General features: G+C 34.4%; 1 protein-coding gene across 1 annotated transcript in view; it reads left to right on the top strand.

Annotated features, from left to right (window-relative positions):
* Usp34 (ubiquitin specific peptidase 34) overlaps positions 1-12,707 on the top strand; it is a 206,073-nt gene that overhangs the window by 91,910 nt on the left and 101,456 nt on the right. The window contains 6 exon segments of the mRNA XM_019205320.2: positions 1,898-1,998; positions 2,178-2,387; positions 5,567-5,692; positions 7,064-7,186; positions 7,329-7,412; positions 8,032-8,118. Of these exon segments, the coding sequence (XP_019060865.1) occupies positions 1,898-1,998; positions 2,178-2,387; positions 5,567-5,692; positions 7,064-7,186; positions 7,329-7,412; positions 8,032-8,118 (731 nt within the window).

The following is a 12,707-nucleotide window of genomic DNA, read 5'->3' as shown; positions in this document are numbered from 1 at the left end:
AAAAAAAAAAAAAAAAAAAAAAGTTTTATGTTGTAATGGAAAGTATTTGCCCTGTCTCACTTATTCTTGGAAATAGTTGTTTGTGCTCATCTAGGTAGGGAATTTTTCTGTAGTAACTTAATAAAATTCAACAAATTTGTTTGAGTACTAGGGATCAATCCCAGAACTTTTTTTTGCAATAAACTGCATGCCCAGCACTATTTTAAAAATTTTGGTTTTGAGACAGTCTTAAGTTGTCCAAGCTGGTGTCAAACTTGAAAATCCCCTGCTTTATCCTCCTGAATAGCTGGGATTACAAGCAAGTACCACTGTGCCTGGCTACAATACTATCTTTTTTTTTTTTTTCTTTTAAAGTACTGGACATTGAACCCAGGGACTTTATGCACTGAGCTATATCCTAACTTTTTTTTTAATGCAATATCCGGGATCAAACTCAGGACTTTGTGCTTGCGAGACAGGCACAGTGCATCCTTACCTTTTTGGGGGAAGGAGAGTGTTACTTAGTCACTGAGTTATCTAGACTAGTCTTAGACTTGTGATACTCCTGCCTCAGCCTCACAGAGGCCTGGGATTACAAGTGTTGCACCATCCCATCCAGCTGATATTTTTAAGTTTAAATTATTCAGCAGACATTTCATGATTTTGCTACTGTTTTAAGCAGTTCCTTTAAAACATGCATGAGCCAAGCATAGTGGTTCACACCTGTAATCATAGCACTTAGGTGACTGAGGCAAAAGGGTCACTGTGAGTTCAAGCCCAGCCTGGGCTACGTAGTGAGTTAAAGGTTGGTCTGAACTGCAAGACAAGACCCTTTCTCAAAAAATATAAAGAAGTGATTCATGCATTGTACAAAAATTAATTTGAATGTCTACCTTATTGTAGTACCTGAAATATATCATCTGTAAACATAAAATTTCTACCATTGGTAGGACTCAGAAGACTTTTTGGTTTGTTTTCAGGAGCAATAGACATAGTGATGCTGAGTGAAAATAAGTGCTTCAAAGAAATATAAAGTAGAGTGAAGGATTAATAGTGGAATGAGGCTTTTTAGATTGAGTGGTTAGGAGGAACCTCCTGTCTAATGAGATACTTGAAGGTGACAATGGAATAAGCCCTGTGAATTCCTGGGGAAGAGCTTCTTAGTCCTAGGATGGGAGCATGCATTCATGAAAGGGTAAAGAGGCATAATATCTGAAGCATACTAAGGTATCAAAGGTGTTGGGAAATGAAGTTAAAGGTTTCATTTTTTATTTTTATTTTTGTTAACGGGGTTTGAACTTGGGCCCTTGTACTTGCGAGGTAGGCGGCAGAACCTCTGAGCCAAATCCCCAGCCCAAAGGAAGTTAATATACACAGCCAAAAGGTTATATGTTCTACAAAAAAAAATTGCCTCTATCGTTTATTTAAATAAACTAGTCTATTGAATAAATTAACTGCAAAAACTAATAGATTTGGAAGGTCATTTGTAGATTTTTACCTCCCATGATATTTTTACTTTTTACTCCTTAGTGACTGGGTTGAATAATAATGGGAGAAAGAACTCAGTTATTATCAATACATGCTAGTTTCTTGTGCAGTGAGGCATTAAGGAATCTGATTCTTCTGTATTGCCAAGAGAAAGACAGTAGATTCCCAGAAGAGTCCCTGTAGTGTTTTTTACTCAAAACATAATTCATGTTGTGAAAGAATTATTTGAGTTAGATTGATAATAAAAGAGAACTGTCTTGTAATTTTTACGCATAAAGCTAATCTCAGCAATGCAAAACATGTAGGAAGCTTGCTTAGTGCTGCACTTTTATCAATATTTTAGGTTAACATTACAGTAAACTTAATTGTTATACGTATGTATTTAAATTAACAAGTAAAAAATTTGCTTCTAATTTCTGCTCTTTTGAAGGTGGCCTCATGGGACCTGTCAGGATGATTTCCTCTGGACATGAATTAACAACAGATTATGATGAAAAAGCACTTCATGAACTTGGTTTTAAGGATATGCAGGTAAATAATACATAAATTATGGGTCAGGTGTTAAATGTCATTTGTTGAAAGTCTAGTTTAAAAACAGTTCTTAGTGTTTTTGTTTAAATTGTTCTTGGGGTTATTTTATACTTTGGGTATGTTTTATTTTTAAACCAAAGAAATGTGATTTTTCCCCTCTGTTTTTCCTGTTTTTGTAGATGGTATTTGTGTCTCTGGGTGCACCAAGGAGAGAACGGAAAGGGGAAGGTGTTCAGCTGCCTGCATCTTGCTTGCCACCCCCTCAGAAGGACAACATTCCAATGCTTTTGCTTTTACAAGAACCTCATTTAACTACTCTTTTTGATTTATTAGAAATGCTTGCATCATTTAAACCACCCTCAGGAAAAGTGGCAGTGGATGATAGTGAGGTAACTATACCAGATTTCAGTTCTATGCATCTTGTTTCGTTTTTTTGTTGAGAGGAAATTAATTTTCTCAGTAATTTCTTGACGGGCAGTAAAACCTATTTGTTAGCTTTAAAAGTTAGGTTTGGACCTCAGAGAAGAGGTTGCTCTAGACAAGTACATTTGTTGGGTTATCAGTTTAAAATGGCACTTAACATTAAGATTGGATATGAGATTAAGTAAAGTATCTGCTTGTAACCCACTGATTTGGGGGAGCGGGTACCAGGTATCAAACTCAGGATGTTATGCTTACAAGGCAGGCACAATGCCACTGAACTAAATTCCCATCCCCACTGAATTTTTAAATGCCCTTAAGCTAAGTGTCGTCACGTACGAGATCTTTCTTAAGCTTTCAGAAACAAAATTTAGGTGTTGCAGTAGAGGATGCCTTAGGAAAACAACACCAGAAGTTAGAAAATCGGTAAATAGGCCATTAAGATGAGTATGGTTTAAGTCAGAGGGGAAACATTTCATTGATTTAATAGATATTTTATTTAAACTTGTGTGTGATAGATGTACTGTAGTTGATAGGGGATTTCCTCAATGAATAGACTAGTGCAACCTTGACCATTGTTACCAAAACAGTAAAAATAAGCATCCTTTACTATTTTTTTTTTTTGTCTTTGAAACATATCCCCAAGGTTATCCCAAAGTGTACAAATTTATTTTACAGAGGATTTTATAAAATCTACTCAAGAGAATGTAATTAATACCATTAAAAATCATGTTGAATTTATGATTAATACGCATTTTAACATAACCTATATTTAGATTACCCATATAGTAAATTTATAGCAAAACAATATAAACGAGCTATAGACCTATGCAGAAGAGAAAGAGAAAGTGTTATAGCCTTGTGCATGACTCCACAAAGAGAATATTTAATATAATTAATATGTTATTGTGCAACAAAAACAAGTGATAACATCATCCATGTACATTTTTGTACATATAATTTGAGAGAAAGAAATCATCTATGGAACTGTATTCACCATTTATGAACAATGAATATGCAACCTTTACTGTTATGTCCCATATTATAGGGCTATCAGTCATAACAATTGTGTTATATAAACTTGGGAGATTTTTTTTTTTCCTTCAGACCCTGCTTTTGCAAAAAGTCTTAACTGTTCTTTAAAGGATTAGGTGTCAGTTAACAAAGGAATAAATTCTGTGCCATTTCACCAGCTAGAAATACTAACTTGAGTTATTTCAGTTTCTTCATCACGTTTGCAAAAGACCAAATTTACTATGAAATTCCAGCTGTAAAATTCCTTTACCTTCCAAGTTCTGCATAGGCAGCCCTCCATATATTTATAGGTTTTACATTTGTGAACCCAACCTACAGAAGAAAGAAAACATTGAAAATAATTGTATTCATACTAACAAATAAAGACTTTTTCCTGGTCATTATTCCCTAACCAAGATACTTTTAACTACTTACGTAGCATTTGCATTGTATTGGATATTATAGGTAATCTTGAAATGATTTAGAATACATGTGAGGATGTGCATATAGATTCTATGCAACATTCTTTTATATAAGAGACTTGAGTATCTACAGACTTTGGTGACCATAGAAGGTAGTGCATAGAGTTAGGGGTATTCTGAAACCAGTCCTCTGCCATCCCTCAGATACTGAGGGATCACTGTCTACTAGCTTTATAAAACATAGTAATCTATGTTACATATCAAAAGAACTAAACTTTTTTATAGACTTAGAAATATTACTTTGCCATCTCAGTGTACATTATGTCAAGGAATCATTCTGATAGCAAAAATAATATTATAATAATTAAAACAGTTTTCCTTTGAAAATGCTGAAGTTGTAACTTTTTTCCATTACTGTTTATTATCTTTGAAGTGATATTTTCATTGAAAAGAAAACAAATTGTTATTTCTTATACCTTTCTGAAAGGTATATTTCTTATACCTTACCTTCAGCTTACTATTGTGTTTAGTATATTATTGAGCTAAGATTAAGCAAATGATAACAGCAAAAATAGATTAATAAAAAGTTTGCCTTTTCTACTAAGGTGTATCTCAGATTGAAAATTAAAGATTAGCAAAATAAGAGAAATGGAAGGCCATGTTCTCTTCTCAAGTGGAAAGTCAGATATTTAATTCAGCAAGTCTTTGTTGTACTTGGAATAGTGGCCTACAAAGACAATATAGATGATTGTCTTAAAATTTACAGTGGTACATTGGTTCACAAGCTTAATTTGTTCTATGATTTTGAGAAAGATGGCCACGTTTGTGGTTGTGTGCAAAAGATGACTGCTTTTATGTTTGTTACCCAGTACAGAGTTTGCAAACAAAAAACAGTTTTGGGGCCTGGGGATTTAGCTCATTGGTTTTGCCGCCTGCCTAACAAGCGCAAGGGACCAAGTTCAATCCCCAGTACCTTAAAAAAAAAAAAAAAAAAAAAAAAAAAGTTTTGGGGCCTGGGGATTTAGCTTATTGGTTTTGCCCCCTGCCTAAAAAGCGCAAGGGGCCAAATTCAAACCCCAGTACCTTAAAAAAAAAAAAAAAAAGTTTTGGGGCCTGGGGATTTAGCTTATTGGTTTTGCCCCCTGCCTAAAAAGCGCAAGGGGCCAAATTCAAACCCCAGTACCTTAAAAAAAAAAAAAAAAAAAAAAAAAAAAGTTTTGGTTTTTTTGGTTTTTTTCCGTACCAGGAATTGAACTCAGGAGCTTGTATTTGCCAGGCAGGTGTGGCCAACAAAAACAATTTTGCCAAATGCTTCTTTTCATCAAGCCAAATAAAATAAAAGTGTTTGTGTACCAAGATACCATTTACTTGAATGGGCTTAGGAAACATCTTCACTTCACTTCCATTAAGAGTTTCTTAGCTGGCCCTCTGTAAAATTAAGTACAGGTAGAAGGCCCTGATCGAGTACCCAGTATCATCAAAAAAGGAAAGGAAAGGAAAGACAAGTTTCCAGAAAATGTAATCAAATTGAAAAAAATCACTAGTTTTACATAACTTTATTTTTAATACATTTTACTTACCAGGTAACAAATATTTTATTTCCCACTTTTACAAAAGTTTAGAAAAATTAGCAAATTAGTCATTTTTGTATAAAAGTTTCAGTTTAATTTTTTTAATTGGTCTTGCTAAAGCAACTGTTCTCATTTGTATAGAGTTTAAGATGTGAAGAACTCCATCTTCATGCAGAAAATCTGTCTAGGCGTGTTTGGGAACTGCTGATGCTTCTTCCTACATGTCCTAACATGTTGATGGCATTCCAGAATATCTCAGATGAACAGGTGAGCCTGCAGCTATTCACTGTCCTGCAGGATGTCACTGAAGTACATTCCTACTCACAGTATATGAGTCCTCCTGTTAATGTATAGTAGTAATTTTGAATATAATTTTTGCACATTCAGTAGGCAAAAAGTATCACTTCATTTCACTGTACATTTACGTAGCAAGGCATTTCTAAAATTTTCTTTAGAAAATAAAGATTTGCCTTTATATTAGAGTCTTGAAATTCATTACTGTACATTTAGAATATTGCCTTTTTTTTTGAGACAGGGTCCCACCATCTACCTCAGGCTGTCCTTGAACTCCAGGCTGGCCTCATATTCATGGGCGATCCTCCACTCTCAACCTCCTGAGTGCTGGGATTACAGGCGTGTGCCACCATGCCCAGCTAATATTGCTTTGTTTATGATGACACAAAATTTTTTTAAAAAGAGATTATGCCAGGCATGGTGGCACTCACATATAATTCCAGCACATGGGAGGCTGAGACAGGAGGATTTGGACTAGATAGTGAGTTCAACCCCAGCCTAATATACACAGCAAGAACCTGTCAAAAAAGAGAGAGAGAGAAAAATTTCTTTTTGGAGGTTTCCAAAAGAGCTCCTGTGGAGTGAATGAAAAAACAAATGTCCTAGCGTTGCACTATTGATTATGTAAGATATGGGACACTTCTAAGATATTTCAAAGGTCTTATCTGTCAGATGACTTGGACAAAAAAATAACAGGCCCTAGAAAATGGGGAATAGGCTTAGCTTGGTGGCCCATGCCTGTAATCCCAGCACTTGGGAGGCTGAGGCAAGAGGATCACCCAGGATCACCTGGGCTATGTAGTGAGTTCAGAGCCAGCCTTAACTGTCTAGCAAAACCCTGTGTCATAAAAACAAGAAAATAAAAGAAAATGAGGAATGATGACTCAGAGTAGTTGGAGTAAAAACATTTCAAAGATGCGCACTAAGTTTGAATAACATTATTTCATAAGATGAAAATAGCAAACAGCAATAGTTCAAAAAGTTAGCATTTTCCTACACTGCTGTTTGTATACTTTATTGTTTTTATTTTAATAATATTTAATGAATAATTGGTGCTTTAAGCATGGCTGCTTGTATCGATTACATAATTTGTCTTGCTATATTTGAATACATAACTAAATATATATCGTATTTGTGTTTTCTTTTTCTTTCTTTTCTTTTTTTTTTTTTTCCTTCTGGGTTTGAACTCAGAACCTTGTGCTTGCCAGACATCTGTGACACTGCTGAGCTACATCTCTGGCCCATTTGTGTTTTTATATAGGGTTGGTTTCTGTAATTTTTCTTTTGGGGGATTTGTTAGGAATTTGTCTTAAGAAATTTATGTTTTTCTTTTTTTAATTTAAGAGTAACGATGGACTTAATTGGAAGGAACTGCTCAAAATTAAGAGTGCACATAAACTGTTATATGCTCTGGAAATTATTGAAGCACTAGGAAAGCCTAACAGAAGAATAAGAAGAGAGTCAACGGTAATTGTGCTTTTATTATTTTTCTTAATTGTTTGTATTTTCTCTGGAGCAAAATTCCTAGTTTTGTTTTGTTTTTTTATTGTAGAATTATTTATTCTTCTGTCACCTTTCTCGTTTTTTTATTTTTCTCCCTTTCTCATAGGGAAGTTATAGTGACCTTTATCCAGATTCAGATGATTCCAGTGAGGATCAAGTGGAAAATAGTAAAAATTCCTGGAGTTGCAAGGTTTGGTCATAAGTGTTTTATAATTTATTGATAAAAATAAGGCCAGGGATTTAGCACAGTGACACTGCACCTGCCTTGCAAACACAAGGTCCTGAGTTTGATCCCTGGTAACGGGGAAATTTTTTTTTTTACATAAAAAAGTAATTTGTGGTCAGCCATGGTGGTGCATACCTGTAATCACAGAGATTAGGAGGACGAGGAAGAAGGATCACAAAGAGTTTAAGGCCTACCTGGGCTACATAGTTCAAGGCCAGACTGAATTGTTCAGTGAGACTCTGTCTCCAGGGAAAAAAGTACATTTTTGGAAAATTAGGTCTAAATCTTCATCACTGTTCAGACCGATTTACTTTTAAAGCATAGTTTTATAATCTTATTTTACTGTAAATAATAGATAAATTGAGATTATGTAATCCCTATTTTTATTTTCAACACTGACACCATGATTTCCTCTCCTCTAGCCCTACCTGAATACTGTGTTATGACTTCCCAATGTCTAGGATTAAATACCTGATAACCTCTTATAGCTATATTTATAGACTTTTAGAAGATTCTTTTCTTAAAAGATCAGTATATTGTTTAGCTACTTTTCTTTTAACATTATCTTCAAAATTACTTACAGTTTGTTGCTGCTGGAGGGCTTCAACAGTTACTAGAAATTTTTAATTCTGGAATTCTAGAACCTAAAGAACAGGAATCATGGGCTGTGGTAAGTGAAAAATTATTTGTTTTAATTGATTAACCTTTCTTATCTCATTTGGAGCACTTTCATTTCCATCTTTTTTTGGCATATATTTCATTATAATAAAGGAGTGTCTGGTATATTTCAGAACTTTTTTAAAATACAGAATTTGATAAATTATGGAATAACAGCTCTTTGAGTCCGTAGTGTTAAAAATTCTTTCTTTTAATTATAATACTGGGAATTGAACCCCGGAGTAATGAGCCACATCCTTGGCTTTTTTTTTTTTTTGTACTGGGGATTGAATTCAGGACCTGCACTTGCAAGGCAGGCAGCAGCACCCCTGAGCTAAATCCCTGGCAACTGCTCTTATTAAATATGTATGCATGTATGTCTGTGTGTGTGTGTGTGTGTGAGAGAGAGAGAGAGAGAGAGAGAGAGAGAGAGAGAGAGAGAGAGAGTGAGAGAGTGAGTGTTTGCCTAAGTTGGCCTCCAACACTTAATCCTCCTGCCTTAGTCTCCCAAGTACTGGGATTTAAAGGGAAACCATGCTCTACCTATTGTGTTAAAAATTCTTAACTGCTAAAATTTTTAAAAATATTTTAGATTTCTCATATAAGAGAAACCATATTATATTTAAGCTCATGTGTCTGATTTCACTTAACATTATGGTCTTAATGTTCATCTATTTTCCTATAAATAAGTCAAGTTTATCCTTTTTTATGGTAGAGTAGTACTTCGTTGTATGTAAATAACCACATTTTATTTGATTTCTTGGTGATATTAAGTGCTAAAATTATGCTGGACTATGACTAATTCATAAACATGTTACGTTGAATAAACTACAAATTACTATTTATATTGTCTGTATTGTTTTTTTTTTAATTGGTTTACATCTCAAACTGTTTGAATTCATTTTCTGTTCTCTTTTGACCATTTCTTTGATAAACATTAATAGTCAAAACTAGACCATTGTGAGTGGTTTCATTGGGATATAGAACTCGGGTAAAATTCTGACATTTTTATAGTAATTGGAAATTGTTGCAATTCTTATGTGCACACGTGCCTTCTCTTCTGGAGATGCAGCAATACCAACTCAATGCATAATGGACATAACCAGCTTCTGTTTCTCCCTGCTCTAGATACCCATTTGATATGTTGTCCTGACGTAGAGACATATACCAGATATTATATCTATAGGAAGAGGTGCTATACTTGATCTTAGCCAAAGAAATCAATAAGCATTGGTATAGGGTTGGTATTTTTGTTTTTTTCCCCGGTACCGGGATCGAATTCAGGACCTTGCACTTGCAAGGCAGATGTGGCACCACTGAGCTAAATCTCTGGCCCCTGTTTTGTTGTGTCTTTTGTTTTGTTGTTTTGTTTGCTGTGTAGTTCATGCTGGCCTTAAACTCATTGGGTAGTCCAGGCTGGTCTGGAATTCATAGCAATCCACCTGGCTCAGCCTTCCTAGTGTTGGGATTACAGGTATGTACTCCCACACCCAGCCTGATGTGGTTTGTTGGTTGGTTTGTTTGTTTTAAGTAATTAACCAAAGTATTAGTTCTCGAAAAAATGGAAAAATTTAAAAATGATACTTTATCATTGTTAATTTGAAAAACGCCTAGTCTATAATATTAGGAAAACCAAATTGCTTATACAGTTTATATAATGAGCTATAAAACAACACAGTCTAGGTTTGAACTAAATATAAAGGAGATTATTAGCACTATCAGACATTCCATTCAAGTATTAATTTATTACTTGAGTTTTAGAATTATCTCAGAATGTAGGAATTATACATTAACAGTTTGCTATCAGACCACTTAGAAGTCAGGTGTGATGGTGCATGCCTGTAATACCAGCACTCAAAGATACTGAGGCAGGAGGATTGTCATGAATTTGAGTCCAGCCTGGGCTCCATAGTGAGTTTAAGGCCAGCCAGAATTACAAAGCAAGACCCTATTTCAAACCAAAACCTTTTTTAAAACATTGCTATGTACTAGTGGTGGTGAACCGTTGGTCCATGTGTCGCATCAGGCTGTTTGTTATCACTGAAAGCTCTCAAATGTTCTACGTCACTGCTATATAACAAATTTTTGTTAATCTTACCACAAGTTTTTTGTGTTTTGTTTTGAGACAGGGTCTTGCTATATACTTTAGGCTGGTCTCAAACTCACAGTGATCCTCCTGTCTCAGTCTCCCAAGTCCTGGGATTTATTTTTATTGTATTTTACTATAATTATTTTTTCCCATTAATATCAGATTAATGAAGTTCCTTTTACTTCTTTGGCAACATGGGAGCATTTAACTAAATTCATTAATGAGTAATTGTGTGTCTTCTATAGGAATTTTATTTATAAGCTAGTCTAAGTTTATTTATGATTGAAGCTTGTGGAATCATGCTAAAGGTTTTCTTTCTGTTGAGATTATGAATACTTTTGTTATGTATAACTACAGAGAAGTACAATTTTACATATGACACATGGTAGCCTTATAGTACCTGAGGTGCCAGAGATGAAAAACATCTCTGAAATACAGATTGATTTCTGCTCAACTAATACTCTGTATTTATATCTCTTAGTATTGTGCAATACTTGTAAATTCAAGGTCATTCCTATTACTTTAACTTTTTTACCTTTCAAAATGAACTTATTGAGATGTACTTACTAAAATTTCTTCTCTTAGTGTGTGTGCACATGCACAGTGCTAGGAATCAAGTCCAGAGGCTTACAAATACTAGGCAAATGTTCTTTCTACATACCACTAAGTTATTTCTCCAGCAATACATTTTTTTATGGTATAATTGACATGCATTAAAATTTTTCCTCTAAAATGTGTATTTTTATTTTTTACAGTATTCACAAAGTTTTAAAACCATTTTCACTTTCTTATTGTAGAACAATTTTTTACCGCCTCAAAAAGAAACCACATACAGCTAGGGTTTCCTCGGTGGTGGAGGGCTTGTCTAGCACTTGTGAGGCATCTTCCATATTGCAAAAAACAACAAAAAATAAAAACCCAGACCATATCCATTAGCAGTTAAACCAGATGCTTTCACCAAAATCAGCTTTAGGTGACTGGCTTCTTTCACACAGCGTGTTTTCAAGGTTCATCCTGGAGAGTGGCACGTGCCCCTAATTTATTCCTTTGTATGACTGTACTACATTTTGTTTATTCACCAATTAAAGGGCATTTGAGTTGTTCTCTTTTTTTTTGGTATTGGGAACCGAACTCTGGATGTTGTATTTTCCAGGCTGGCAAGAGTGCAGTGCCGCTGAGCCAAATCCCTGGTCCTTAGTTGTTGTTTTTTTTGGATTTTGTCAACATTAGTGTACATGAAAGTTTCTGTTTTTTTTAAAAATAAACATGCAGGAGTAGTGTGCACCATCAACATTTGTTAACATGAATGTGTGTGTGTGTGTGTGTGTTTGTGTGTGTGTGTCTTTTTAATGATAGTTTGGGATGGTTGTATAATCTCTCATTGTGCTTTTAAAATTTAAATTTTCTTAATGTTAGGATTTTGAGCATATTTTACCCCTCCTTTTGACCATTGATAAGTATGTATGTCCCTGTGTTCATCTTCATGGATGAAATATCTTTTCAGTTACAGCTGAGTCCAGTAAGGCAGAGATTTATCAGTTAATGAACATTTGTGTTGTTTTCTACTTTGGACCTCTTGTCAGTAATATTACTATGAATAATCATGTCTTGGGTATCTACCTAGCAGTGTAGTAGTTGTCCAATGTTAACTCTGTTTAGTTTTTTTTAAAACTCCCTATTTTACAAAGCTGATGTACCCTTTACTTTCAACCAGCATGTCTGAGGGTCCTAGTGTCTGTACCCTTGCTAAGACTTGTTATTGTCTGTATTTTAGATATTAGCCCATGCTAATTTATGTGAAATAATATCTCATTGTGGGTTTGATTTGTATTTCTCTAATAAACATTAAACATCTCAGGTGTTTGTGTATTTTTGCAGACATGTGTATTTTAACCTATTGCTCACTTTTAATTAAATTTTCTTGTTATTGTTGAGTTCTAAGAGTTCATTTGTAGAGTTTAAGGACTAATGGCTTAGAAGATGTGATTGTCAAATACTTCCTGCCAGTATAAGGGGTGCAATTTGCCTTTCTTGCTTCATGACATATAAAGTTGAATTTTATATGTCGAATTTTTTTTCTTTGTTGTATATACCTTTGATGTTAAATGTAAGAAACTGTTTACCTAATCCAAGGTCATGAAGATCAGTGATTTCTTCTAAGAGTGTTTTTAGCTTTTACATTAAGGTCTTAGATCCATTTTATTATGAAGTTTTTATTGTAATGGGAGTTCTAGTATACTTTTCATGAAATACTACATTAATAAAAATAAAACATGTTAAAGATACAGTTCTGTTTTTGAAACATGTCTATACTGTGTAATCCTTAGCATAACCAAGATAATAGGACATTTTTGTTATCTCAGAAGTTCCATCATGCCGTTTTGCAATCAGTTTCTTCCCCTCTCCTAACCACCTAGGTCCAGCAACTATTGATCTGCATTGTTTTTATAGAATTTCATATGAATGAACAGTACTGCATGTACTCTTGTATCTGTCTTTTTCTTAACATGTAT

This window comes from Fukomys damarensis, unplaced genomic scaffold (assembly GCF_012274545.1).
Source record: "Fukomys damarensis isolate Sample0158 unplaced genomic scaffold, DMR_v1.0_HiC HiC_scaffold_2, whole genome shotgun sequence".
NCBI lineage: Eukaryota > Metazoa > Chordata > Mammalia > Rodentia > Bathyergidae > Fukomys > Fukomys damarensis.
This window is presented reverse-complemented; position numbering and strand designations above follow the sequence as displayed.